The sequence below is a fragment of the Corvus moneduloides genome, chromosome 1 (assembly GCF_009650955.1).
Source record: "Corvus moneduloides isolate bCorMon1 chromosome 1, bCorMon1.pri, whole genome shotgun sequence".
NCBI classification, from domain to species: Eukaryota; Metazoa; Chordata; class Aves; order Passeriformes; family Corvidae; genus Corvus; species Corvus moneduloides.
Genome location: NC_045476.1, coordinates 2,582,441 through 2,609,870, shown reverse-complemented (window position 1 = coordinate 2,609,870; position 27,430 = coordinate 2,582,441). Strand labels below are relative to the sequence as shown.

At 52.7% G+C, this 27,430-nt stretch overlaps 1 protein-coding gene across 1 annotated transcript; it reads left to right on the top strand.

Annotated features, from left to right (window-relative positions):
• Positions 1–6,064: 6,064 nt before the first annotated feature.
• On the top strand, positions 6,065–27,039 carry ZBTB47 (zinc finger and BTB domain containing 47). The gene is made up of 6 exons (XM_032134288.1): positions 6,065–6,337; positions 16,184–17,551; positions 20,857–21,004; positions 21,555–21,670; positions 22,059–22,203; positions 23,053–27,039. The coding sequence occupies exons 1-6, from the start codon at positions 6,335–6,337 to the stop codon at positions 23,418–23,420; spliced, it is 2,148 nt and encodes a 715-aa protein (XP_031990179.1). The 5' UTR covers positions 6,065–6,334; the 3' UTR covers positions 23,421–27,039.
• Positions 27,040–27,430: the final 391 nt, after the last annotated feature.

Genomic DNA, 27,430 nt, shown 5'->3' with positions numbered 1-27,430 from the left:
CGGTGCTTGCAGAGCACAGACCTTCGTCATAAAACCTGTTCTTAAATAATCCTCAAAAAAAGCCTTTTTCCACCCAAAATGAAGACCTGCCAATGCTCTGCTGTAACTCATCCAAAGGGATGAGCAGAGCCAGCTCCAAAAGCAGGGTCATGGCAGCTGCTCCATGATCTCCTCCCTCATAACATGTTTAGCTGACCCACCTGCCCCGTCCCTGGAAGTGTCCAAGGCCAGGTTGGACGGGGTGTGGAGCAACCTGGGATAGTGGAAGGTGTCCCTGTCCATGGCAGGGGGAGGGAAATGAATGATCTTTAAGGTTCTTTCCAACCCAAACCATTCTAGGATTGCATGAAAACATCCCCCAAGGCCCCAGTTCTAACGAGTCTCGCTGCTAACGAGTCAATGTCTGCCAACATCACCACAGCCAGGGATGTGCAGACACTGAAGACATGCTGAGTCAGGCAGAGTGAAGAGACACAGCACAGCCTCACCTGGCTCCAGTTTTGGTACCCAAGAAGTGCTTCTTGAAGTCCAACAGCTGGGCAGATGTGTGGGCTATGACGGATACAGCTCCACAGTGGGCCGGGAACCTGCTCCAGTGTGGGCTCGTTCCCCCACAGATCCACAGGTCCTGCCAGGACTCTGCTCCAGTGAGGACATCCTTTCCACAGGGTCACAACGTGCTTTGGGCATCCCCCAGCTCCAGCGTGGTCTCCTCCATGTGCTGCAGGTGGGTCTGTGGGCTGCAGGGGCACAGCTGCCTCTCCACGGGCTGCACCATGGAATCTCTGGAGAATCTCAGTTCTGGTGCCTGGAGCAGCTCCTGCCCCTCCTCTCGCACTGACCCAGGGGTCTGCAGGGCTGTTCCTCTCTGATATCCTCTCTCCTCTCTCTGTCTGCAGCTGCACAGGGTCTTTTCCCACTTCCTAAATCTGTTTTCCCCAGAGGTGCTGCCACCATCTCTGATGGGCTCGGCCTTGGCCAGTGCCGGGTCAGTCCTGGAGCTGGTTGGAATTGGCTCTGCTGGACACAAGGGAGGCTTCCAGCAGCTTCTCACAGAAGCCACCCCAGGAGCCCCTCACTACCAAAGCCTGGCCACCAAACCAAATTCACTCCTGCAAGAATTTTTTCATTAATTCTTGGATTTTCTTGTCACTGTACTATAACTCATAGGTTAAAACTTCCTAATATTGATGTTACCAAATATAAAATTAAACCTGATGATTACAAAATTGGTAGAAAAAAAGGCCTAGAATACAATATGAGCTCCTCTGGGAAATAAAACCTGGCTGCTGCCAGATCCAGAAGATACCCGTGGGTGGAAAAATTCTTGGGTGCACGAAAAATACAGAGAATACAAATCCAGTGGGGTTTCTATGGGTCAGGGTCTTTCTTGCAGTGTGGATTCTCCTCCCTGCCTCAGCCAAGCAGAGAGGAAAAGCTACTCCTGGTGAAAATACCACCTGCCATGGGATAGTGACTTCTGCAGCTTCGGGAGGTGCTGGTTCCCTCCCAGGCAGCGAGATTCCGGGTCAGCCGGGGCCGGGATTTGCAGCGGTGGATGGATGGTCTTGGCCCATGATGTGAGTGAGAGTGGAGTAACAACACCTTCCCTGCTTGGATCACAGCCCTTCCACGGCCCAGGGCAGGATAAACACCGGCCCAGGGCAGGATAAACACCGGCCCAGCCGCTGCTCTGCTGCCTGCAGGAGGGGGAACAGCTCAGGGGGCTTCACCCACCTCCCCAGCCAACCCTTCTGAACCTGCTCCTCACCCCGTGAAGGAAGGGTGTCGCCTGGATTCAGCCAGTCCTGCTGGGTCATCGCTTTTCTTTTTAAATGTCTTTTTTTTTTTTTTCACCCCCCCCCCCCCCCCCCCCCAGTTTGGAGGCAGAAGGCAGACCTCAAAGAGGAGGAAAAAAAAAAAAAAGGGAAAAAAGAAGAGAAGAATCGGGGTCAACACGAGCAGCAGTATTTCAGTCGTCCTTTGAGAGCTTGTCTATATTCACTGTGGGTGTTCTCCCTGCAAACACTGAGCGGGAGATGTTTTCCCTTAGTAGGGCAGGATCCCGTGCTCGGCCCTCCTTGCCTGGCCATAAAAGGGCAGCGTTTTCTGCAGGACCCCCTGATCCTCGGAAAGCTGACGGGTTTTTGGGAAGGGGCCTGCCCCGGCACTGCTTGCTTTGGACCTTGCAACCCTCGTGTTAGTGTTGTTTTGGCTTGTTCTTTTCTTGTGCCTTTTGTTTTGTCTCTTTCATCCTCCTGCTCCTCTCAGGAGGCTGGAGGGGGAGAGGCCAGAGAGCCTCCAGGAATGTTCTTGCTTCCCCTATTTTTTTGTTCTTTCTCTCTCCCTCCCTTGGCCTGATTTGATCCCTTCTTTTCCATGATCCTGCTCAGAAAACCAGCTGCTGAATGAAAACCTCTGGCCAAGCCCAGGACACATCCCTAAAGGGCTGACCATGTCCCCAGCCTCCATCCTGTGTCCCTTGGGAATCTGGAGGGCTCTTCCCTCCTTCTCTGCCCAAGCCTGTGGGTGCCTTGACCCACTGAGGAAGGGTGGACACCACAGAACCTCCTCTCACCATCTCCTGCAGCACTTCTCCATGGCAATTCCAGCCCACAGGAGATGCTCAGCAGAGCACAGCTGTTAAAGCAGGGAATGCCAGGCAGGCAGAGCCAGCAAGAGGACATGGTTCCACCTTGGAATTCATCGTTCCAGGTCCACTTGGCTCTTCACAGAATCATTTCGGTTGGAAAAGACCCTCAGGATCACCAAGTCCAACCATTAACTGCCAAGCACTGCCACATGCACCACTAAACCCTGTACCCAGGTGCCACATCTACACATCTTAAACACCTCCAGGTTCTTCTGGGGGTCCTCACAAACCCCAAAATCTCTGAGCTGTTACAGGGTCTCAGCTTTCTTCCTGTCCCTTGTCCTTGGTGACACTTCCTTTGGAGAAGTCCGAAACTATGGAAATGCAAATGGAAGTAGCAGGGATCAGTTAAACCAAGGAAATAGGAACCTCTCCTGCTTTCCCTAAACATTCTCCTCAGTGTTGTTGTGGCTGATCTTTCATTTAAGACCCTCTGTGACCTTGTGGTTGCCATCTCATGGCCTGGGGAGAGAAAGGAAGAGGTAAAGCTACAGGAAATGTCCCTTTTGTGGCCACCACACTGCTGGAAAGTCCCAGGAAGGTGACCCAACCCTTCTCCTGTGTCAACAAGCCTTGCTCCATGTGCTCCTTGTTAGCAGTTTCTCCAGAACTTTGCCTTCCTGGAAAACCTGTTCCCTGACAGTGACTGAACTGAGCTCTGGACCTTCAGATCCCTCTGTGGACCCTTTCCTTGATCATTTTCCACAGTTAGTGACACTGTGCAAGGTGTGCCAGAGCCGTTTCCCAGCCCACAGCCTTCCAGAAAGACTCCAGAACTTCCAGAACTTTGTGTGAAGGCACGAAGAGCTTGGAGTTACCCTCAGTCAGAAATCCCAGCAGCTGAAGAAGCTCCAGCGAGGGATCAGTCACCCACATGCCTCAGTAACCAACACAACAAAGCCCCCAAACCAGGCTGGGTGGGATCTCACCCCGCTGGGTTGGGTGGGATTTGCTGGGAGCTTTGGGAAGCTGTTTCAGCAAACCCCACGTAGCCCCTGGGTGGTTGTGGCCACAAAACCACCTGTGTTTTGTCTCTCAGGAACTTTGCTGTGGTCACTGTGGTCAAATACATTATTTCTCCCAAGTGTGTCATTGGTTGTGCCCCTTCCAAGGCTTTTCCCCTTGTCTCGGTGGGAACAGCTTCTCCCACATCAGGAAGGAAAAACTGTGTCTGGCAAAGACCCGGTCTCCATGTGAGAGGTGGGCTCAGCTCCTTCCAAAAAGCCAGAACCTCTTGGTGATCCCCCCAGAGTGGCATCAGGGCTTTGACCACCCCTGAAGACCTTCACAGTTCAGAGCTATGAGGACTTCAAGCTCTAGAGCTCCCTGGTCCCCTGTGCCACATCCATGAAAAGGCCACAGGGATTTGGGCTCTGGAACAGAGCTTAAATCCCTGTCTCCCACCTCCAGCCTCATCTCACCCTCACCCTCGGCACTGGCTGCACTTCCAGGAGCTTATGTGGCTTTTTTGGAAAAGTTTCCAGGGTAGGAGAGATGTCGGACGGGCCAAACACTTATCTCACAAAAAGCTTTCTGATAGGGACGATGTTCTGGTGGCATCGGCCAGGAATTTTTTCCTGTAGAGCAGAGCAGGGCTGAGAGTGAGAAAGGGCATTAAATAAATAAATAAATAACTAAAGAGCTCTGAAATGAACCCGGCGCAGGCAGGACGTGGCCACGGGGACGTTATGCAAAGAGCTGCTCACATCTGGAAGAAGTTACTGCACACGGCAAGCGGGGCTGAGTCTAAACAAGTGCAAGACGTTACCACATGGACGTGGGCAGCACGGAGTGGCTCGGGAAACCAGAGGAGAGGGGAAGGTGGGATGAAGATGGAGCAGCCCCGCCGCTCCGGCGGTGCCCCCAGTGCCCTTCAGAGCCATCGTGCTGCTCTGCTTTTAGGGCGGTGGAAGGGAATCCGTGTGCCCGTGGCATTTTGGGTGGAGTCTGCAGGAAGGGTGAGGGCAGGATGGGTCTTGGGCGGTGGTCGCCATCCCGATGAGCCTTGGCTGGTCACCTCCTGGGCTTCTCCTGATGAGGGGCAGAGCCTGTCCTGGTGCTGGAGGTGTGGGACCGCTGCGGGACTCTGCACAGGTCCTCCACAGATACCTTGGAGCTGCTCCAGCTTTGCCCCCTCGGTCCCCAGAACGAGGATTTTGGGGTACCCGGCTCCTGGATGAGGCTGGGGGGTGTTGGGAAGATAAAATCCACCCCTCGCTCACCATCAGGGAGAGCCAAGCAGAGCTGCGGGTGAAATAATGAGGTTTTACTTTGTTTTGGAGGGTATTGAGGACTGGCTGTGTCCCACAGGTCCCATCCCAGGCCCTGAGGGGGTTTGGGGGATCCCTCTCCTGTAAGGAAATGTTCCTTAAACACCCTCCAAGTGGAGGATCTCCATTTCCTCTGACCAGTGGGAGAACGTGCCAAAAATACCCCTTTTTTAATAATTAACGTTACCTCTTTATCCCTCGGATTGGGGTTTTATGCCCCAAAAAAACCTTGGGTCTTATTAATGGGTTTGGGGGTGAGGGGGTGGTATGAGGGGATTGTGTGCCTCAGTTTCCCTCTCCACAGCAGGATCCAGAGGGTGCTCCCAATAACCAAATCTGCCATAAACACATCCACGTGGGGGATCTCCATTTCCTCCAAACAGCAGGAGAACACTCCAAAAATCCCATTTTTAAATCAATCTGCGTTATTCCACAACGCCCCAAATTGGAGTTTTATGCCCAAAAAATATTGGGGTCTTTTTACTGGGTTTGGGGAGCGGGTGAGGGGTTGTGTGCCTCAGTTTCCCCACCCCAGTGGGATCTAGAGGGTGCTCCCAATTAATGCTCCAAATGCACCTTAAACACATCCAGGTGGGGGATCCTCATTTCCTCCAAAAAAAACGGGAGAACGCTCCAAAAGCCCATTTTTAAATAACTCAGTGTTACTCCACGACATCCCAAACGGAGGTTTTACACCCCAAAAAAAACACCTCGGGGTGTCTTTATGAGGCCGGGCAGGGGCTGTGCGTGCCTCAGTTTCCCCGCCCCAGAGGGATCCAGGGGATGCTCCCGGGGGTTGCTGCGCTGCAGAGGCGGCTGTAGCGGAGGGGTTGGGGTGCGGGGACAGGGGACGGGGGGGTGTCCCCGTGGGGGTGGCGGTGGCTGCTGTCGCTTTAAAGGGGCAGCCGCGGCCCCAGCTGATGCGGCGGCTCCAATCAGCGGCCCCGGGGCTCTTGGCAGCCGGAGCCGCCGCCGCTCCGCATTCCTCCGGCTTCCCAAAAGGGGCGAACATGGCGATGGGCAGGATGAGGTGAAGAGGAGGAGGAGAGGAAAACAGAAAAAAAAAAAAAAAAGAAAAGAAAGGGGGAAAAAAAAGAAAAGATTAAACGGGGGAGAGGAAAAATTAAAGAAAGGAAAATATAGGAAAGAAAAGGAAAAGAGGGACGGGGATGCAAGCAGCGCTGGCGCGGTGATTTCCTCCCCCCCCCCCCTCTAAAAGGCGAAAAAAAAAAAAAAAAAAACCAAAACAGAAATAAGGCAGCCAAAAGGAAAAAAAAGGAAAAAAAAAAAAAAGCCACCAAACCAGCAACCCACCCAACCCACCAATTCCTTGTTTTTTTCATGGAGAGCACAAACCCCAGGCCAGCGGAGGAGGACCGGGACTCCTCAGCGCGGAGACCTTTGCATCAAAATGGTAGAGCCTGAACCCCCCCCCCCCCTTCTCCCTTTTCTCCTCGCTTTTATTTTCTCCTCTCCCTTCCCCTTCCTTCCTCCGTCGCTTCCTCGCGCTCCCGGGGCTTTGCCGACTTCCCAAAGGCCTCGAAACTTGCCCAAATCCCGGCCAGGGCGGCGGAGGTGGATGCGGGAGGGGGAGGTTGCATGGGCGATGCTGCATCCACGCGGGGGGGGGGGTGTCGTGGATTTTTTGGGGGGGTACAAAAAGCGCAGCCGGGCCGGGCTTGGGGCCGGTGACGCTCTGCTGGGGCTGGGGGGGGGGGGGGGTCTGGGGGGCTGCATGGGGGTCCCCCCTCCTGCAAGGCGAAAATGGGCTGTGTTTGGTGAAAATGGCATTAAAAACTCGCCCCCTCCCCACCTTTGGGGTGCCTTAGGGGGGGATGGGGGTGCAGAAGAGCCGCGCGGAGGGGTCTGGCGCCCCCCTCCCCCCCACCCCTTGGGAGGACCCCAGCCCAGCTCGGGGGTCACTGGGAGAATTTGGGGGGACGCACACACTTTTGGAGCCCCCAGGCCAGAGGATTCGCTGGGGGGGCGCACGAGATGCCGCTTCCTCGGCCATTCCCATTCCCCGGATGACTCCATCCTTGTGCCAATTCCTGCCCGCCTTCCCCCCCTCTCCATGGCTGGTTCCCGTCGTGGGCCCCCTTTTCCCGGGGGGTCTGGGGCGTCTTGGGCGCTCCCCAACATCCCGGAGGAACGAGGCTGCAGGGAGGGCGCAGCATCCCACCCCTCTCCGGGCCGGGAAAGGGATTTTCCATTCCTGCTCTTAAAAAATAATGATGATAATAATAACAACACCAGAGATGGGGCTCTCGCCTGCAGCAGTGACCTATTTTATCGGCCGGTGGAGTTTTGGGGGGGCTTAGCTGGAGTTGCAGAGGGCAGGGCTGAGCTGGGAAGATCCACGAGAAATCCCCTGGGATGTGCCGTGACCACGGGATCACGGCTCCCGGTACCTCGGTGCCTCCCCCATCCCTAAAAGTGCGGGGTTGTGGTTGCCCCAGTGCTGGCTCCGTGCCCGTCCTAACGCCCCGGGAAGCGTCCGAGTGGATTTTTGGGAAGGGGAAGAAAGTCCAGGCTTGGAAAAATAAGGAAACGATGATGGATGGGATGATGGGATGGGGCTCGGCACCCCCGACCGCGGTACTGGGGTTAAACTGGTCGGGATTGGGTTTGGGTTCACGCTGGGCAATCACACTCGGCCTGTGAAATTCCTTCTGGCGTGAAATCACTGCTGAAACCGCCCCTGCATCCCTTCCCGGAGGAGATGCTGAGGGACCGGGGGCACACCGGGGTGTTTTGGGGAGCGTTTCACGCCCTGAGGTGGAGATGGAGATACCCAGAGCCCACCCAAGCCAGCAGCCCCGCGAGGAAGACAGGGAAAAGTTGGGAATTCGACCTTCCTTCCACACCCTGCCTCGGCAAGAACCAGAGGAAGATTTGCTTTACGAAGCAAAATTCCTCCTTGGAAAGACACTAAGAGATTTATTATTTTTTAATTTTTTTTTTTTTTTTCCCCTGGATCTGTGGTGAAATCTTGCTGGGTGCAAACGTTCTGGCTCCAACTGCAGAGTTTCCCTGAGGATGCTGGCTGGGCTCAGCACCGCTCCAGGGGCTTTTCCGGGGGTGGCCGCAGGGTCCCCTTTGCCACCTGGGCTTGGAATGACGGCGGAGCTTTGTTCTCCCCGGGAGGAATTAACGGAGCGTTCGGTTATCACCAGGCGAGATAAACGGCCCTGTGTTCCTGTCTCGCGTCTGGAGCAGAGACATTGTCACCCCCTCCACAAAAATAACCCGCTGCCGCCTTTGGAGATGGATCCTTTGGAAAAGGGAGGGAGAAGCGGGAGGTTGGTTGTTGCCTGCTTAATTAAATATTGGTTATTTTTAAGATGCAGATTTTTCTGCTCAAGGAAAAATAAGAGGTGGGGGGGAACCCTAAACCCTTTGCGGATGAACTGAATGTGTCAAAACATCAGAGGGTCTTTGAAGGTTTTGGGGGAATTGCTGATTTTTCCCGTCCTCCCTCCGTGCTCCAGCTGGAGGAGAAAACCGAGGCTCTCCCACGCTGCTGCATTTAAGCCTTTATAGATGGGGACCTGGTGATGGCCGTGACAAAGTGACTCTCCAGGAGCAGCAAGGGATGAAGTTTTCAATTTGCTGCCACATTTTCCTGGCCCCAAAAATGTGGATATCTATATCCTCCATGTGCTTTTGCATCCTAGATGTCCCCTGACATCCCACGGGTCCCTGTAAAGCCGGAGGAGTGGACGTTGGTGGGGAGGATGAGCTCGGGGCCCGGCCTTGCACCTCCTGCCCCTAATTTTTCCTTATTTCTAAGGGAAATGTGTTGTGTTGTCAGAGTGGTTTGTGCAGGGCAGGGATGGCCCTGTTGGGTTTCCTGCATGGGGACACCTGAGGACTTGTCCCCGTGTCCTTTGGGGCTGCTGTCCCCTCTTGAGCCAACTCGGTCTTCATCCACCTCTCCTGCTGAGGAAAACTGGGATGCCTTTGGATATGGGGAAAGACTGGCCATGGTGGCGCAGATGTGATGGGTAGAGGACTTAATTACAATAAACTGTCATTTTTTATTATTATTTTTATGATTATATCTTTTGCCTGGAGCCAGGGCTGCTGACACCCTGTCTGAGTTAAAGCCCTGCTCCCCAAGTTACTGGGAAAATTGGGATAAAAATAAGGATAAAAATAATGCATGTTTATAAAAATGTTGAAAGTGTTGGGCAGGAGGGATCTGATGCATCCAGATCCTTGATCTGGGCAACTGGATCTAAAGGAAGATGGCCCATGGCAGGGGAGTTGGAACAAGAAAATCTTTATGGTCCCATCCAACACAAACCATTCCATGGCTGGATTAGAGAAGCTTGACTGGTGCTTCCCAAAGAGCCCTGGTCAAGGCTGGGTTTAGGATGGAGCTGGAGATGGCGATCATTCCTGGGGTCAGAGCCAGGGTTTGGAGAGAATGCTCTGGGATGGAAAGTCCTGCCCAGGATGTTGGGACAGGTTCAATCCTGGACATCTCTGGCAAGTTTGTGGTTGGGTTAGGAAATGCTGTGGTTTTAGGGTTTACTGGGAGCTGAGTGTGGGGAAAACCCTGGAGGTGTCACATCCCACCACGCTGTTGATCCACCTGGAAGGCCGTGGGGGCTGCCCCAGGGATGGGCACTGCGGTGCCAGGCAGGGGGATGCTGCCCTCTGATGAAAGGCTTGTTCAGCAGCGCTTGGGAGGAGGCTCCCTCCATCCCTCCATCCCTCCCCCCACTCATCCATCCATCCCTCTATCCCTCCACCCACCCACCCATCCATCCATCCATCCCCCCTACCTTGCTTCTGGGTATCCCGGCCCCTTCCCAGGCACTGCCTGGCTGCACACGGACGTGCGGCTGCCTTGGGGCTACGATGCCTTCAGGCTCTGCACAAGCAATGTGGTGGCTGCTCCTCTGCACCCATCCCTGCTCCTGCACTGAATTTGGGGTTCCTGGGGGGATCCTATGAGCTGTGGGGTGGCTCTGAGCACCGCTTGCCCTGCTGCATCCATCCCTTCCCTCAGTGGCACTGGGGACATCCGTAGGGTCTCTGGGGGGTGATGCCTCCTCCCCGGCCTTGCGCGGTGCTCTGGGCTGGGCAGCGGTCTGGAGCTGGCCCCTGGTGCAGCCACTTGGCCGACAGCCCGGCTGGGGAGGTCAGCCTTGGGTTTTGTCCTCGTTTCCTCCCTCAATCTTCCATCCGCTTGTTTTTCTTGGGCACAGGAGGGAGGGGGACAGTGGCTTTGCGTGTGTGCGTGTCCCCCGTGCTCTTCCACCCTGGCAGTGACTCTGCGGGCGGTCCTGCATCCTGTAGATGGAGGGCAGCATCCCATCCCATGCCATCCCATCCCATGCCATCCCATCCCATGCCATCCCGCTGCCTGCTCCCGTGCCAGCGCGATGGCTCAGGGACATCTCCATCAGCCGGGTGTCACTGGCTGTGCCAGGCACTGGCGGGGCCCCCATGGCCCTTCTGTCCTGTCTGTCCTCAGCATTTGCCAGGGCGATGCCAGCTCTGCTGAAATCCATCAGCATCCCTTCGGGATTTCACCCCAAACCTGGCTTGGCGCAGCTCTGGAATTACCTGCAGAGCTTTTGCACCACGTGTTGGGTCTGGCTGAGCTGCGCCTCTTTCAGCCCTGGCAGAGGGGACAGGGACAGACAGAAGAGTCCATCCAGCCCGGCTGCGATGCCTCTGCTCTCCTGGAGGGATTGGGGTTTGTCTTGGGATGAAAATAATGCGGCGTTGCTGAAGCCTCGGTATTTTTGCAGCAGAGGCTGTGCTTGGTGCAGGGGACAGTGCTCGACTTCCCACGGGAAGTGTCGGGATGGACTCCCAGGGCTTGGCACTGCCCTCACTGTCACCCCTGGTGGAACAGAGGGGCAGTGTCCTCGATGCCATCACGGTGGCGGCATCCCCCAGGAGCAGCATCACCTCATCGGTTTCAGGATGGGGGGTGATGGTGGGCTTGATCTGTTCATCCTTCCTTGGAAGTGTCACTGTGGCTTTGCAGCTCTGTGTGCAAAAGGAAAGGAGAAAAGCACCCAGGTAGGATTTAAATATTTCTAAAAATATGAGATAAATAAAAAAGCACGAAGCCATTAACCCTCTGTGGGCTGTGCTGTTGGGAAGCCAGTGCCTGCTCCCAGTGGATGAAGCCTTGTGTTGCTCATCCCACCTCATCCCGCTGCTCTCCCCACGTTGCTGGCAGCCATGGCGCTGCCAAAAAACCTCCAAATTAATCTTTTTCCCCTTTGCAAAGGTGTGCCCGTGGTTTCAGGGAGACAGGGATAGGGGAAGGAGTTGTCCCTGTTCCCTTGCACTGAGGAGTCCTGGTGGGCCTGGTGCTGCTACCAACTTCCCAGGCTGTTCCTGGGAAAAACATCCTTGAGCCAAAGCCTGTAAATGCTGGATATCATTAATAAAATATTAGGAACAACCAAAAGGCAGGAGAAAAAAAAAAGCCTGGGAAGCATCTGACTGTCCTCCAGCTGGGTTAATGCTCTTCTTCACCCGGCAGAGGCTGGGAGGTGTTTTTTGGGCTGTCCAACACCCTGAGATGGCACAGGCTCTGGGAGCATCGCTGAGCCCCTTCCCCTCACCTGCTCTTGCTGCGCATGGCTCTACTTTGGGCACCCTTAAGCCTTTTAGACAACACGCAGGGAAAAAAAAATCACCTCCTCAAGAGGTGTCACCTGCATCCCTAAGGCCTCCGGTCCCCGGCGGGTGCGCGGCACATCCCGGCGGGCAGGATGCCGGCGGTGGGCGCTCGGGGCCGTGCGGGCCGGCGCCTCGCCAGGCGGGGCTGTGGCCGGGCTATTGTTTTCCCTTCCTGCTTGTTTTTCCGGACAACCCTCTCCTAATTAAATAAAAACACCCGTCGGAGGAGCGAGCAGACCCCACCCCCAGCGCGGTCCCGTGCCGAAAGCCCCCACGGGAGAGCTCCCCGGGGAGGGAGGGGACGGCAGAGCGGTGAAGGTAGGCGAGGGGCGGGCGCCTGGGGATGTGGTTTATCCCTCTGCCAGGTTTCCATGCATGGCCGTGCTCCAGAAATGGGTGGGTTGGCAATGGGATGTGCACGGTCCAAGCAGCGCTGCTCGTTCTGGGGCGGCTTCGTCTCGGTGCATCCTGGTTTGGGGAGCTGCGGGAAGACACGAGCGTTACATCATTTTTTAAAAATCCTCTAATGGCCTCAAAACTAGAGAGAAAAGGCTGAAGGTTTCATGCAAGGGCCTGGAAGGTAGAGGGCAAGTTGTAGGAGGCCAAGGATTAAAACCGAAAGCGCCGGTGTTTGGGATTTGTAACGATGTTCCTTTGTGTCATCTGAACTAATCTGTAAAAACGGGGATTTAATAATATTTCTTTCTTTAGCAAAAGTCGAGTTTTGACATTAAATAGTTTCAGCCCAGCTCTTTCACCCTGAACTGCAGCAATGTCCAAACCGGGAAGAGAGCATGGGGCACTTCTTTTTTTTGAGGAGCAAGTGCTGACATTGTATTTAGCTCCTTATTAAAGCACTTTTCTTTAATGCAATTTAATACTGAAGGTCAACTATGAATGCTTGGGTGGTTGGAAATGATACAGAAAAGCAGATTGCTGTTTTTCCTTGTACATCTTGAGGGTGAAAAATTTAAAGAAATACCCAAATTTTGTGCTGAATGGAAAGTGGTTCACAGGCAGCTGGTCTTGTCACCACTTAAATGTGAGTTTTATACCCTAAAACCCCCTGTCCTTGTGCTTATATGGGAAAGAATTGCTCATGGTCCTCTATGCTGCGGTGATGAGGGCGATAGAAATGAATAAATATTTAATTAAATAAATAAGAGGCAGGTGAAGGTCAGAGATGGTCTTCTGGGGGACTGAGGATTTGAGTATTTAAATATATCCAAAGTGGCCCAACCTACTGGTCCTTTGGGGAGATTTAGAGATGCAGGAACGTTTAAGGATCTGGTTCTCCATAGCTGCTAAAAGAAATAGCATTTTATCCTGGTACCTTGATTTAAATCCGGCAGCAAACACCTTTCTGGGCAGGTGATCAGGTGTTGGTGGGGCTGTTTAGGGAAACTGAGGTACACGGTGGGGGGATGTGGGTGGAAACGGAGCTTGGGATCCATCTCCTGTGGTGGGATCTTTGGTGGCTCTGCTGGAGAGAGGCTGCTCCAGCGAGCAGCAGCATCTCCTTCCACCACCATTCCTTACTCATCCTTTCCTTCCATCCCCCGCCATCGGGCCTCATCCAACCCATCCCTCGCCCCGAGCATCCTCCCCATCCTCTGGCCGCCCTCCTGCCCCAGCAGCTGTTTTGGGATGGGACTTGGGCAGCATCACGTGAAAACTCTCTTAAAATAGAGCTGGAGGGCAGCGTCAGGGCGGGGAGGGCTGGCTGGAGGCGCTGCCGGCCCCTCGGGGTGGCGAATTCATGGCCACGCTGCTTTCTAATAATTTTTAGGGGTGTTTTTTGGGCTAATGGTGCCAAAAGCTTGCTTAGAGGTTGGCAGTGTGTGGTGGGGGCCCGCAGTTTTAGGGTTCATCCTGGGTTAGTGCATCCGGTGAGCTCCCCAAGTTCGGACAGGGGATGGAGATGGGATGGGTGACCTGCTCCTGGGACTAAACAGAGCCAGAGGAGCAGGGTGGTGATGGTGGAAAAGAGCAAAACTCGTAATTTTTTTTTTTTAATATGTATTTTTAATATAAGTATTTTTTAAATATTAAAAGAGATATGTGTTTCAAATATTTGCGTTTTCCCAGAGGAAGAGCACTGGATTTAACCCTCCCATTAAGCCCCATTAGTCAGGCTTCTCCGCTCCAGTGGAGCTGCCGGAGGGGCATTTTGGGGCAAGTTGGGGTCTTTCTCGGCATCTCACCCCGGCAGGCGCCTCTTGTCTCGGCCGGGGCTCTGGCTCCGGGCAAGCTCACGAAAAGCATCTGAGAGCAATAAAGAGCAAAAGCCTCCCGCTGACAAGCCCGGGCTGGAGTCACCGGCGGGACGCGGCCAAGACACGCATTGTCCTCGCCGCTGCTGGGACTGATTAGAGCTGCCTGGCAAGGACCGGCGCTGGGTGAGGGATCAGCCCCTTTTGCCAAAAATCCTCAATCCGGAGGGGAAAAAAAAAGCCGGCTTTTGTTTCTGAGGCTGGGCGATGCCGCCCGACAGACCCATTTCCCCCTATTTTGCACCCATTGCTCCGTGCCAAACTTCGGGTGTCCTATGTGGGGAAAGAGGCGAGACGGATCCCCGGGGAAAAACCTCAATGTAGGGTTTTTTTCAGGAGAGAACCTGGCAAACAGCTCTGCTGAATTCCTGCTGTCTCTTCAGTTTTTTGATACTTATTATATCGTTATTTATTTTGTACGTGTCTTGGGGGGGGGGGGGGGGGGGGGGATGGCTGAACCATCCAAGATCTCATCAAAATGTTCTTGGCAGTGGCGAGGCTCAGAAAATGGGGGGGTGGATGGATGGATGTTCCAGCTGGGATGCAGCATTTTGTAGCAAATACATATATAAAGAATGTTTATGTATTTATATATTTATATATTTTTATGTATCAGTCGTTTAACTATAAATAAGCATGCATGTATAAAATATTGAAAATATTAAATAGATATAAATTATAAAATGTATATAAAAATATGTAAACACCCAACACTTGTCCCACCTCTTTGCCCCACTCCAGGCTGCAGAGCCAAGAATTTGGAGCAGAACTGGTTTTTCCATGTTTTTCCCTGGGTGCCAGCACTTGCTGGGGCTCTCCAGGGCTATCAGAACCATGCAAAGCTGAGATCCCAATTGGTTGGACGGATTGGTTTTGGAGCAGAAATCCAATGAAAATGAAAAAATTTGGCAGGGAGGGGGAAGAGGTTTTTTTGCTTGTTGGGAAAACAGAGAAGAAAACACCCTTTTTGATTATTTAAACTTTTTTGCCTGTGTGTGCTTTTGCCTTTGGCTCACCAGAAAAAAAAAAGAAAGGAAAAGACAAACAGAATGTGTCTTGCTGGAATTTGTGTGTTGATTGAGAGCTGTCATTTGTTCCAGAAAAAATGGGAGCTGAAAAACTCTTTTTGGAGCAGGAGGTGCAGGATAAACCTGGCAGGTTTGAACCCTCCATCTCTGCCCCTCTTCTGCACCATGTCCTTGGTCACATCCTGCAAAGGTCGGGAGAGAGGGTGTTAAGGGGTCCAGATCTGTCTCCATCCATGAACTGGGCGTTCAGCAAGGAAAGCAGAGTGGAAGGTTGTGTCCCACCTTCTTTTAATACAAGGCACTGGATTTAGGGTGTGGGATATGCCTTGGATTTGGGATGTAGCAGTCACACTCATCCTGGGGCTCAGGTAAGACCAGGAGAGGGGATGAACATCAGGGATGGTCTGGACCATGCAAAATATGTGGGAGTTGGATTAAACACCCAGCAAACTCAGCCTGGGGAGGGTTGGCAGTCGCAGCATTTCCCAGCCTGGGGGTGCTGCTCCCTGATTTGAATTTTTCCAGGTAGCGCCTTTCCCCAGGCAATGGAAAATGAGCATTAAAAAGTGCATAAATCATCCCAATGAATCCAGCTGCGAGTGAGCTGCTGTTGTGAGCAAGAGCACGCAGCGTAATTCAGAAATATCAAAGGATATTGGGCTTTGTGTAATTATCTGTGGAAGCAGGGAGCTATAAAATCCTAATTTCCTTTTATTTAGGGGGTTAAATCTCAGTGGGTGCCTAAAATTGGCTTCCTGCTTGGGGCAGATATCCACCTGGATCTCCATCTGTTTCAGGAGGTCAAGCCATCTCCTCTCCTGTATGACATCGCTGAGTGAGTGTGGACACCTGAGCCTGGCTTTAGACCTCCTTGGTGGCCATGGTGTCTTCTACCCACCTTGAAGGGATATCAGTGGGTGTTCGTGTGGCCTTGAACTGCCCTTTTTCTCCTCCCTGGTTGAGTCTCCTGGACTCAAGTTGGTGGTGGAGCTTCTTGGTTGGTGTCTCCAAGCTGGGCCTGATGGTGGAGCTTCTTGGTGTTCTGAAGCTGGGGCTGGTGGTGGAGCATTTTGGTTGGTATCTCCAAACTGGGGCTGGTGATGGAATGTTTTGGTTGGTATCTCCAAACTGGGGCTGGTGGTAGAAATTCATGGTTGGTGTCTCCAAGCTGGGAGTGGTGGTTGAGCTTCTTGGTTAGTATTGCTGACTTATGAGGCATAGACAGGGATGGGTGGCATGGCCAGGAGGATGACTTTGGGGTGGAAAGAGTCCTGAATGATTTTATTTCCTTCCTCCCCACAGCTGATAGTCGAAAAAACGACTGACTACCCTTCAGCTGAGTACTCCCTGGTGGAGGATGTAGCCCTCCACTTCACGTGTTTGATGGACAGACTGAACGAGCAGCGCCTCTTTCAGCCGGACCTGTGCGACGTGGACATCGTGCTGGTGCAGCACAAGAGCATCTTCCCGGCGCACAAGGGGGTCCTGGCAGCCTACAGCCAGTTCTTCCACTCCCTCTTCACCCAGAACAAGCAGCTGCAGCGTGTGGAGCTCTCTCTGGAGGCCCTCACCTCGCAGGGCCTCCAGCAGATCCTCAACTTCATCTACACCTCCAAGCTGCTCGTCAACTCCTGCAATGTGCAGGACGTGCTGAACGCGGCCGCCGTGCTGCAGATGAACAACATCGCGTCCTCCTGCCAGGACCTGCTGGACACCCGCTCGCTCAGCCTGGCCACCGACATGGCCCTGCCTGCCGAGGGCTGTGCCGGACCCCCGCCCTACTACTGCGAGATCAAACAGGAGGTGGATGCCCCTCACCCCAAAATCTATGCCCGGGAGGGCAACGACCCCTTCTCGGTGAGGGTGGAGGATGGGACAGGCAGTGGGACGCTCCCCCCTGGCCCAGCCAAGCAGTACTACAAGGAGGAGAAGGATGGAGGTCCTGCTGTCTGTAAGATGGAGGGTGAGGAGTCTGAGGAGGATCTGGACAGCCAGGGCTCCTACAACCGGGAGCAGATCATTGTGGAGGTGAACCTCAACAACCAGACCCTCAATGTCTCCAAGGGCACAGAGGGGAAGGCGGCCACCAGCGAGGCAGCTGTGATGGGGCGGCCAGACGGGGATGGTCGCGACACGGAGGAGGATGGGGAGGAGGAGAATGAGGAAGGGGAGGAGGAGGAGGAAGAGGAGGAGGATGCTGAGGTGGGGGAGGAGGAGGAGGAGGAGCGCAGCGAGGAGGAAGACCTGGAGGAGACGACGGAAGAAGAGGACGATGACGATGATGACGAAGATGCCTCAGAGATGAAAAGGGAAAAGAGTGGGCAGCCCCGCAGGGGCAGCCGGGCATCCAAAGCCACCAAACCTGCCATGGCAACCAGGTCCCAGGAGATGGCCAAGGTGGAAGAGGAGGAGGAGGAGGAAGAAGAAGGCCAGAGGGGAAGGAAGAGAAAGAAGGAACAGGATGGCTTGGGCCAGAAGGTGAAGCTGGAGGAGAAGCAGCATTATCCTTGCAAGAAGTGTCCCCGGATCTTCAACAACCGCTGGTACCTGGAGAAGCACATGAACGTCACGCACAGCCGGATGCAGATCTGCGACAAGTGCGGGAAGCGCTTCCTGCTGGAGAGCGAGCTCCTGCTGCACCACCAGACCGACTGTGAGAAGAACATCCAGGTGAGCAGGCCCATCCATCCAGGGCGTGGATCCCACTGGGGTGAGCATCCCACCAAGGGGCAAATACCTTACCCCGTGGTGGACCATACCCCAAGGGATGGGCACCCCACCAAGAGGGAAACAGCCCAGCAAGGTGTGGAGCATCCTACAGGAGATGGATGTTCCACCAAGGGGGAAATACCCCACCAAAGTGTGAAGCATCTCACAGGGGATGGATGTCCCATCAAGGTGGGGGCATCCCACCAAAGGAGGAGCATCCCACCACGGTGGGACATCCCAGTGAAGGAGTGACATCCCAAACACCATGGAGGTCATCCTACCCAGCTACACCATGGGATGAGCTCATGCTCAGATAATGTTGCAGCTGGCACAGGGCAGTTGGGAGGGAACCTTCCTTCACCCATGACCCATATTCAGGCTCAGGAGGGTCCCACAGTGGCCTGGGATCAGAGGATTTGTCCCAGGGGGACTGTGGCTTCCTCTTGTCTGGCTGGGTGATAACACTGAGTTAATTTTTGAGGGATAATTTTTCTTTTGAATTTATTCAGTTAATCTGGATAAAATACTGTGAGCTCCTGATGGAGACACACTCCAGTGTTCCCACCCAGGCTGAACCCCCTTTAGCTTAATTTGAAGATTTGCTGACAGGAGTTAAAATGGTTTTAATCTGCCTTTTGTGCTTTTTTTTGTGTGTATTAGCAAATTTCTGAGTGCTTTTGACATCCATGCATGGCTCGGGCTTGGTGTGTCCTTCCGCTGTGCTAATGAAATCCTGTGTTGGCAAATTGACTCCGTTAAATCCATGCAGTTTTGGGGGGATAGGGAGGCACCCAATCAGAGCAGCAAATGTATGTCCCTGAAGATCCCTCCAAAATCCCATCTTGTAATTCCTGATGAGCTGTTTTACAGGATGCTGCTGCTAATAATTAAAATATACCAATTTTTGGAGAGCTTCTCCCATCACCCTTTCCACCAGCAACTGGATTTTAAATGATCTCACAGCTCTCCTGGATGAAGGTAACACAACCCAAGTGCTACTGGAGCCCTTCACCGATGGCATCCCAAATGAAATAGGGAATGAGCAGGGAACATGGAGGCAGGAACAGTCTTGGCTCATAGGTGAAGCAGTCACTGATCCTTTGGTGCTTCTTCCAGACAAATTCCCAGCGCTGAAGTTGCTTTTTTTGGATGCTTTTTCCCAGAATGGATGAGTGCCATCTCCAGTACCTGTGTGGTGGTCGTTGTTTCAGAGCCTGACATAAAACCTGAGCAGTTAAAAAGGAGTTTCCCCAGAATGTTTCTTCAGCTTCATCTACTTTCCAGGTGGATAACATGGGGCTGTCACCTCATTGTTTCTTTCCCCCCCCTCCTTTTTATCCCTTTTCCAGACCATTTTGGAATAGGATGAACCACAACTGCCTGTGCAGTGACCTCCTTCTGCGGAAAAAGGGATCAGTGTCTCCCACTTAACTGAACATTTTTAATTTTACAAATAGCCAAATCCACTCCATTTGCTCTGATAATATTTAATAACTATCAACATACCATGGAATTATGTCTGGATGGAAAAGGAATTTTTTTCAGCTCTGTACCTACGACGGGCAGTTTTTATTTCTCGGGTTTTAATCAGATCCATGGAGGGACCATCCATCTTATCCCAGCTAGGTCTCCTGCTTTCTTTCCCTGTTTTGTCCCCAAATTTCATCCATAAAGCTCCAGGTTTTAAGCACCATCTTGCTCCTCGTGTTCATTCCCCACCCCTTAATGTGCATCCTATTCCACCACCTGAGAAGTGATTCATCCTTTGCTTTATGGAGTTGTCCTTCAAGCTGGTTTTTTGGCCAGCTTCAGTATGGTTTTCCTTTTAACCTGCAAGAATTTATATCCTCATTTTTTCCCCTCATTTGGGCATTACTTCCACATTTTTGAGTGATGATTTTCAGCAGTAACTGAGGACAGAGAACTCGGCCCTCCAGGGTGTTTGGTCCCAGCCCCGGGGGTTTTCCTACCTCTGCTGCTTTCCCTCTACCTTTCATTTTGAAATTCCCCTTCAGCCTCTTTCATTTTAAGTGGAGAAAATGGCTATTGATGTGTCTTTGATATCAGGCTCTAGTCCTGAATTAGCCCTGAAATATCCCTTAAAACAGAGATAAAGCTGTTCTGATCCATAGAAATACATACTTGGGAACAGTGGGACTCGGAGGACTACTCATGTTGACATTCGAGCATGACAAGATGAAGATGATGAGGCTTGGGAATGGCTCTGTGACCCTAATTTTTCCTTTGAGACACATAAATATAAATATATACAGAAAAATACTGTGACTGCACAGCATAATGGTGTGTTTTCCATGGTATCACAGCAAAATTTGGTTGAAGCCCATCAAGGAGCATCTGTTCCTCTGGGAAGGAGGAGAAGTGGAGGAATCCCTCCCTGGGTTCACGAGTACCACTCAGCCACGTTGTTGCAAGATACCTTCAAGGCATGATTTTCTCAACAAATCTGCAAGGAGAGAAGGGATGGTTTTATCCCTGTTGACCAAGAGGAATGTGAGTCATGGAAAGATAAAGGGGAAGGAGTTGACCCTTGGCTTCTGGCAGTGGTTTCCTTTGTGCACATCTCTCTCCTGTGTTTCCCTGAGCACTGATCTGGTCTCACATGCCTCAACCAGGTCTCACACTAAAGCTGGAGCTTTTCCTGGGGACTTCCAGAGGAACATTGAACTTGTTGGAGTTGAAGTGATTCTCCACCATAATTTCTTGGGAAAGACTTTGCATGTCATGTTGTTCTCCTTGAGCTGATGGACAGGTGGTTTGGGTCCATTTTGGTCAATTTGGATATAATGGAATCACAGATCTGTTTGGAAAACCAATTTAGTGGTGAAGTACCCATAATATCTGCTGAAGACTGGAGCTGTGCCGCTGCCCTGGTTTGGGATTCTCCTTCTTTTTATATTTTTTGCAACTTTCCAGTGCACAGAGGGTTGGGATTATTTTATGTAACATCTTCATTTAGGAATAAAATTCCCAGTTGGGAATAGAGCCTTGGTGCATGAGCTGTTGCTTATGCAACACCTGATACAGCCATTGATGGAGATGCCACATCCTCCCCTGGAAGGTCATTATCCCTTGTTCATCCCATGGATAGATATCTGAAGTTTGGAGGTTTTGAAGTGGCAAGATCTGTATCAGACTTGCTGGTTGTTATGATTTTTGGTATCAGCTGTAGCTTTCACAGTGATGTTCCCTTTCCATGGATGAAGCTGCTTCCCCTGCTTCCCTGACCATCTCCTGTCTCCTTGCAGTGCGTGACGTGCGGGAAGGGGTTCAAGAAGCTCTGGTCTCTCCATGAGCACAACAAGATTGTTCATGGCTATGCAGAGAAGAAGTTCTCCTGCGAGATCTGTGAGAAGAAGTTCTACACCATGGCCCACGTGCGCAAACACATGGTTGGTGAGTGTGGGAGGAACCAGTGGCACGGGGAGATCTTGTTGGGGGTGTTGATCCATCAATTCGGCAATGAAAAGTGTTTTCTGTTGCTGTCATGTTGGGTGTTCAGGGCTGGGCTTACTCTTGGGTGAGCTTTCTCACATCACCATCTTGAAATTTGGCCTGATATTCAATGCTGAACCAGTGTCTGCTCAGTGCTGGGTTTGGACGTGGTGCTGGGGAATCCCATTTATTTTATTGTTCAGAAGTGGTCAAAGGAAGGTTTGAAGTGTAACCAGTGTAAAAGACGACCAGACCACACCAATGCTGGGCTTTGAAAAGCAAGCTGTACATGGCAACAGTGGTCAGGTCCTGGGCCTTGGAGCCACCAAACAGACCCGAAAGAATGGGGATTTGGCAGGGAAGTGCTTGAAATGTTGCTGCCATATATCTTCCAGAGATGCTTTGGGTTTGCTGGGGTTGGGCACTGGCATTGGGAGCCACAGCTGGGGTGTGGGGAGATGGATGGTGGAGGGGTGTGGAGGGCTCCTGACCCTGCCCCTGTCCCCACCAGCACACACCAAGGACATGCCCTTCACCTGTGAGACCTGTGGGAAGTCCTTCAAGCGCAGCATGTCCCTCAAGGTCCACTCGCTCCAGCACTCCGGGGAAAAGCCTTTCAAATGCGAGGTAAGGTCCTGGCTATTGCCCCACCCCTCAAACAAGGGCAAAACCACTGATCTGGGGAAAGATTTTCCACTTCTTGGGGCTTCCACCTTGCTTTGTGCCAGTGCAGCTGTAGGGATGATCCCACGCTTTTCCAAACTTTGCATCCCCTCCTGGCTTCAAGGTCCCACCAACTTAATGATGAAACTTGTCCAATGCCAGGATCTGTTCCCCAGTGCCTGGACTTTGCATCCCACCCTAAGCCCATCTAGCCTGCAAACCTGGCTGGGTAGGTCCCAAAAATCCATTTTTAGGGGTTTTTTTGGGGAAAAAAAGGATTTCTTTGCTGCTGATGATTGAGGGGAATGTGGGGATATTTTGGGTGCTCATCAACAACTCATTGCCCCTGCAGAACTGCAATGAGCGCTTCCAGTACAAGTACCAGCTGCGCTCCCACATGAGCATCCACATCGGCCACAAGCAGTTCATGTGCCAGTGGTGTGGCAAGGACTTCAACATGAAGCAGTACTTTGATGAGCACATGAAGACGCACACGGGTGAGTCCCCCCTTGCCTGGGCCCAAATCCCCTCAGTCAGACTCTCCCATGGAAAGAGCATTGGGATGGGGGTAACATCTTTGAGTGGGTGGAAGGATGGGGTTTTGGGGGACGTTGGTAAGGCCCCAATCAACTCGCTTGATGAGACTTTTGAAAGGGCTTACAATGGTTCACGATCTCTGAGTTGGACACATGGAAGAAATACCAACAGGATATTCTAAAGAGGTCAAAACAACAAAAGGTTTGCTGGCAAACTTTAGAAAAATCAGAGAACTTTGGCAAAAGGCTTAGTAGAGCATTCAAGTAACATCAAACACTTCTCACAGCATTTAACTTGGCCCATTCAACTTAGCAAACTTTAAGCCCATTTGATGTTAAGTTGCCTAAAATATTCCAAGGAGAGGGAATTGGAAGGAGAAGAAAGAGAAAGAGAGAAAGACAGAAAAGATACAGAAAAGCACACATATAGCTACCAACTCCTGGGTTCCAAAAACTTCCAAAACAAAAGTAGGGTATAGATGAGCATGATGGCCTGGTGTTTGGCCTTAAATACCTCTTGTTCCTCAAGGGCCCTTCTCCCAGGTGGGACTTCTGGTCATTTGCTCACTCATGAGGTGGATTAGGGGAGAGTGGAGCCTCCAGTGTGCCACGATTGGCAGACCCTGCCAGGCTGGGATACAGGCTCTGGGGTTGGGGTGTGTGGGGCCATCCACTGCCTCATCAGGACGAGCCCCAACCTGCCCTTCCCCCACACACATATACCCCAAAATGCCTCAAAATATCAAATCTTTCCAGTCTCTGACACCCAGCCTAACCAGCAGCTTCTCATCCCTCTCCTCGCATCCTCAGGTGAGAAGCCCTACATCTGTGAGATCTGCGGGAAGAGCTTCACCAGCCGCCCCAACATGAAGCGGCACCGCCGGACCCACACCGGGGAGAAGCCGTACCCCTGCGACGTCTGCGGCCAGCGCTTCCGCTTCTCCAACATGCTCAAAGCCCACAAGGAGAAATGTTTCCGCGTCAGCAACCCCTTGGCTTCGGACACGGCCGTCCCCCAACCCGCCACCAGCCCGGCTCCGCTGCCCCCCGGCCCCGGCGTCTCCCCCCTGCCCCTGCCGCTGCTCCATCCTCTTCCACAGACCCTCCCTCCTCCTCCTCACCTACCACCACCCCCTCCCCTTTTTCCTGCGGGGAGGATAAATTCAAACAACAATTAGGTGTCCCCCACCCCAGCCACACGCCTGCACGGACTGCTCTGCCCTTCGGGAATGCCTTTCCCCCGGGGAGCCAAGGCTTTGCTTGCTCTCTACCGCCCTTCCTCCTCGTTTTGGGGTTGTTTTGGGTTTTTATTCCTTTTTCTCACCCATCATTCTCTGCAGAGAGGGGGAGCGGGAGGAAGTCCCCCCAAGGAGCGTGGGTGTTGGGGGGAAACCGCCATCCGTCCATAAGGGTGTAGGTAAAAGGCGTCACTGTCCATTTCATCTTCCCACACGCCGGCTTCATCTTCCTGCTGGGATGCTGGTGGGGCTGGGAGGAGCAGGATATCTGGGCTTGAGCTTGCTGGCCAGTGCATCTATACTTCTAAGCCGAATTCTAGTTAGTGGTGCTTGAATCCCTGTACTGTAAAGCTGGTCTTTCAAGTCAGGCTCTTCACCCACAGGGTTGAGAGGTGGGCACCACAGAAGAGCCCACCACTGCCAGCCCCAGTGGCCCGTGGTGAGCGAGCAGATGTCCCCATTGGAAAGCCATTAGCACGCTCTCGTTAGCAGCCCTCGACACGTCTTCCTTCCCTGCAACAGGTTTTCCTCCTCCACAGGCAAAAGCACAAACACCCGCCTTGCATCTTGGGGCATCTGCAGCTCACTGTTGGTTCAGTTTTGGGGTGCCCTAAGGGAACTGGGTTCTGGTGTGCCCTTTCTGCTAATCCCAGCAGGAGCTGGGCTCCTGGGGATGCTCTGGAGTCAGGGAACTGTTCCTGGGAGAGATCAGCTAGCTTTGGGACTGGCAGAAGGGTAGCCTAGGACAGAGCAGCAGGACGCTTCTGTTTCTCGGCAGAATCGGCCCAGAATAGTGCCTTAACAATCCGAATAAACCCCTGAGTGACGAGTGAGCTCCAGGTCGGTCCTATTGCAAGGTTCAGAGCTAAAGTTAGACGGTGTTCAGCCTGGGGATGGTAATGTCCCAATCTCTGGTTTGTTGCCTGCGTTGCTCTCCCAAGCTTCACCTCTCATTGTGGTGCTGGCATCTGTTGCCCTGTCCTGGTTTTGGGGGGACCAGAGTGGACCAGTGAGGGCTGTGCTTGTTTTGGTGATGCCCTGTGGTATTGCTTAGTGCTTGTTGAAGATGTTGAAGTCGAGCTGGTCTTTGGTTTCACTTACAAGTAATATGGCTGGCTTCATGCTGAGGAGGAGGCGGAGAAGAGGAAGGCTTTGCTGTCACCTTTTTGTTGGGCACTGAGGTCCCAGCAGGGTCTCTCGCTGCTGTGCTCTGTCCCAGGGTGTCATGCACTGGACTGACTGTGGTTGTATGTGGTCCCTGCCTGGGGTAATGTCCCCTTTGGAGTCAGAGAGCACCCAGCATGGGCAGAGAAGGGCTGGCAAGAGGTGGGGGGCTGTTGCAGCTGATGCCGTGCTCCTAAAGCCAACGTTGAGGTCACCTACGGACATGGGTTAGGTCATGGAGGAGGTGGTGAACAGCACTGTTGGTAGGCAAGAAGGAAAGAGGTCGCTGAGTGGGCTGCAGGAGCCCTTCCTCATATGCAGCTTGTGCTGGGTGACAACAGAGTGCTGGGGACAGGGAGCCAGGTCTGACTCTGCGAAAATCTTGGTGTTTCATCTCCTGGGCCAAATCAGCAAAGCACTTGGGCAGCATTGGGGCTGTCGCTGCAGAGATGGGAGGATTCAGCCACATGCTCAGGGGCTTTGCTGACTGGGGACATGCAGGAGCCTGACAGGCACAGGACAGGGCAGCATCTGCTGTTCTCCTGAGTGCTCTTTGAGTGACTGGTGCCACCTCCTGCTGAGTGGTGCCCCCCATGCCTGGCATCTTGGCAAAGATGACTGATGTTAACATTTTGGAGCAACAAATTCCTTTTCATCTTTGTGTTGTCTGGGATCCTGTGGATCCCAAGCGCCTCTCCCAGTACCAGAGAGCTCACCCCCAACTCCACCTGCTCCGAGCAAAATGAGGTTGCTATGGTGGAGCTGCCCTCACCGTATTGACCTTCTCAGGTGGGTTCCAAAGGCTTCTCTGCTATCCCCCTCCACAACCCTGGGGCTCATTGGGATGGTGCAAAACCTTCTCAAACACACACCCATGAGGGATGAGGGCTCTTGGGGCCATTGTCTGTCTGAAGGGACCATGACCCATACTGGAAGATGATTGCTTTACAGAAGCATTCAGTGATACCCGTGGAGGTGTTGGAGTGGTCCATGCTGTCTCCTCCTCTGCTGCCTTCCAGATCCCATTCCCTTGGGCTTCCTTGTGCTTCTTTCCCCTCATGTTCAGCCTTGAGACAGGATGGGAGCGCTGTGGCCTGAGGAGGGCTCACCTTGCTTTTATGGTCTTCTGTGATGGAGCCCATCAGCTGACAGACTTCCCCCCATGTAAACACCCATGCCAACGTGCTCCCTTGTCCCATTCACCTGGAGGTGGCTTTCCCTGTTCCTGCCCCGGTTCATCCTCCCCCAGTGAGGACCTGCCCCCTCGGATATCTCTGTGAGATGAGAGCACGTCCTTGAGGCTGGAAGCCCAGTGGAAAGCCCAGTGACTGGTCCCAGCTGCGTCCAATCCCCTTCAAGAGCCTGCTCGTAGAGCCACTTGGAGATGTCGAGATGTGACCATGCACACAGCACTTTGGAGAACCAGATCCCTGCTGCTCCCTCCCCTCTCCAAGGCCTGCGTAGTTCCCAGGAGTCCTACAAGGCCTCCAAGCCCCTTTGTATACACCCGGACTCAGTCCCAGTGTGTCTCCATGTCTGGTTTTCTTTCGCGTGCTAAGAGCTCAGACGAGCCGCTCCTGAGGTGTCTCGTCCATCCCGGATCCGCCCCAGCTGGCCCTGTTGCACCCCTTGGGGTTAGACAGGGCAGGAGGCAGGAGAGTTGGGTCCGTTTTGTTTTCAAGCTTTTTGTTTTATTTTAAATTTTTTAAAATTCTTTCTTTTTTAACTCTTGCACCTTAATCTCTCATGTCCCTTCTTTGACAGACCGCGAGGGTGGAGAGGGGCTTGATTTCCATTACGCAGTTCCTGAATACGCCGCAACGCAACATTCAGCTGACAGCTCTTCCCACACACCTAAACCCCAGACCTGTCTGGGTTGGAATTTTTCTTCTCCCCACTCCACCCTTCATTTGAACTTTGGGGAGGGAGGGAATCATGTGGGGAGGGTCATTTTTGGTTTATATATCCCAGGAGCCTGGTAGCACAGACCAGTTCGCCTCACGTATCCATGGGGCACAGCTGGCCCTTCGGACCACAGCCATAACCCCGGCGTGGTGGGAAGGTGGATGGATGGATGGATGGACGGGTGGGAATGGCTGTGACAGTGCAATAGAGACGAGCATCCGCTGCTAGACAACTCCTCTGAGGTGACTCTTGGTTTGCCCGAAGTCAGGAGGGAAGGACAGATGGACAGACGCCCTTTGTTCACACAGACGTCAAGAGCTTCCCCACACGCAGCCCTGCCTAGAGACACGGAACCACGATGGGAATTGGGTTGAACTCAAAAAGGAAGAAAATAATAATTAAAAAAAAAAAAAGAGAAAAAAAAAGGAATAAGAACAGCCTCTGTAGCATGGAACTTGAAGGAAATGAATGAAACCCCAAGCACTTGCCTCAAAACTAGTTTCTCATGCCTGGTGTTTGGCTCTGTATTATTTTATGGCATTCAGTATTGGTTGCCCAAACATGCCAAGTTAAGAGTGTATTGGTGGCTCTACAAGTGTGAACAAACTAAACGAAGCACTTTATTCTGTATAGATTAAGGGAAGGCGGGGAGGGGAGGGGAAGCTTGGATGCTTTTCGGAAGCGTCTTAAGTAATGTTCTAGGAAATGTATTATTATTATTATTATTATTACTTTTTTTTTTATGACCATGTGTAATCAATATATGTTTATCTTTAACTCCAAGTACAGCAGTTACTCTCTTTGGGATGGTGTGAGGAGGGGGAGGCTGAGATGGTTGGATTAGTCCATCCCCGTGGGACCAACTGAGGCAAGTCATTGTC

What these genes read in the sequence shown, in the direction of transcription:
- ZBTB47 (XM_032134288.1), top strand. An exon ending in AAAAGCCTTTCAAATGCGAG is followed by an intron (nt 21,671 to 22,058) that starts GTAAGGTCCTGG and finishes TTGCCCCTGCAG; the next exon opens with AACTGCAATGAGCGCTTCCA. An exon ending in GCACATGAAGACGCACACGG is followed by an intron (nt 22,204 to 23,052) that starts GTGAGTCCCCCC and finishes TCGCATCCTCAG; the next exon opens with GTGAGAAGCCCTACATCTGT.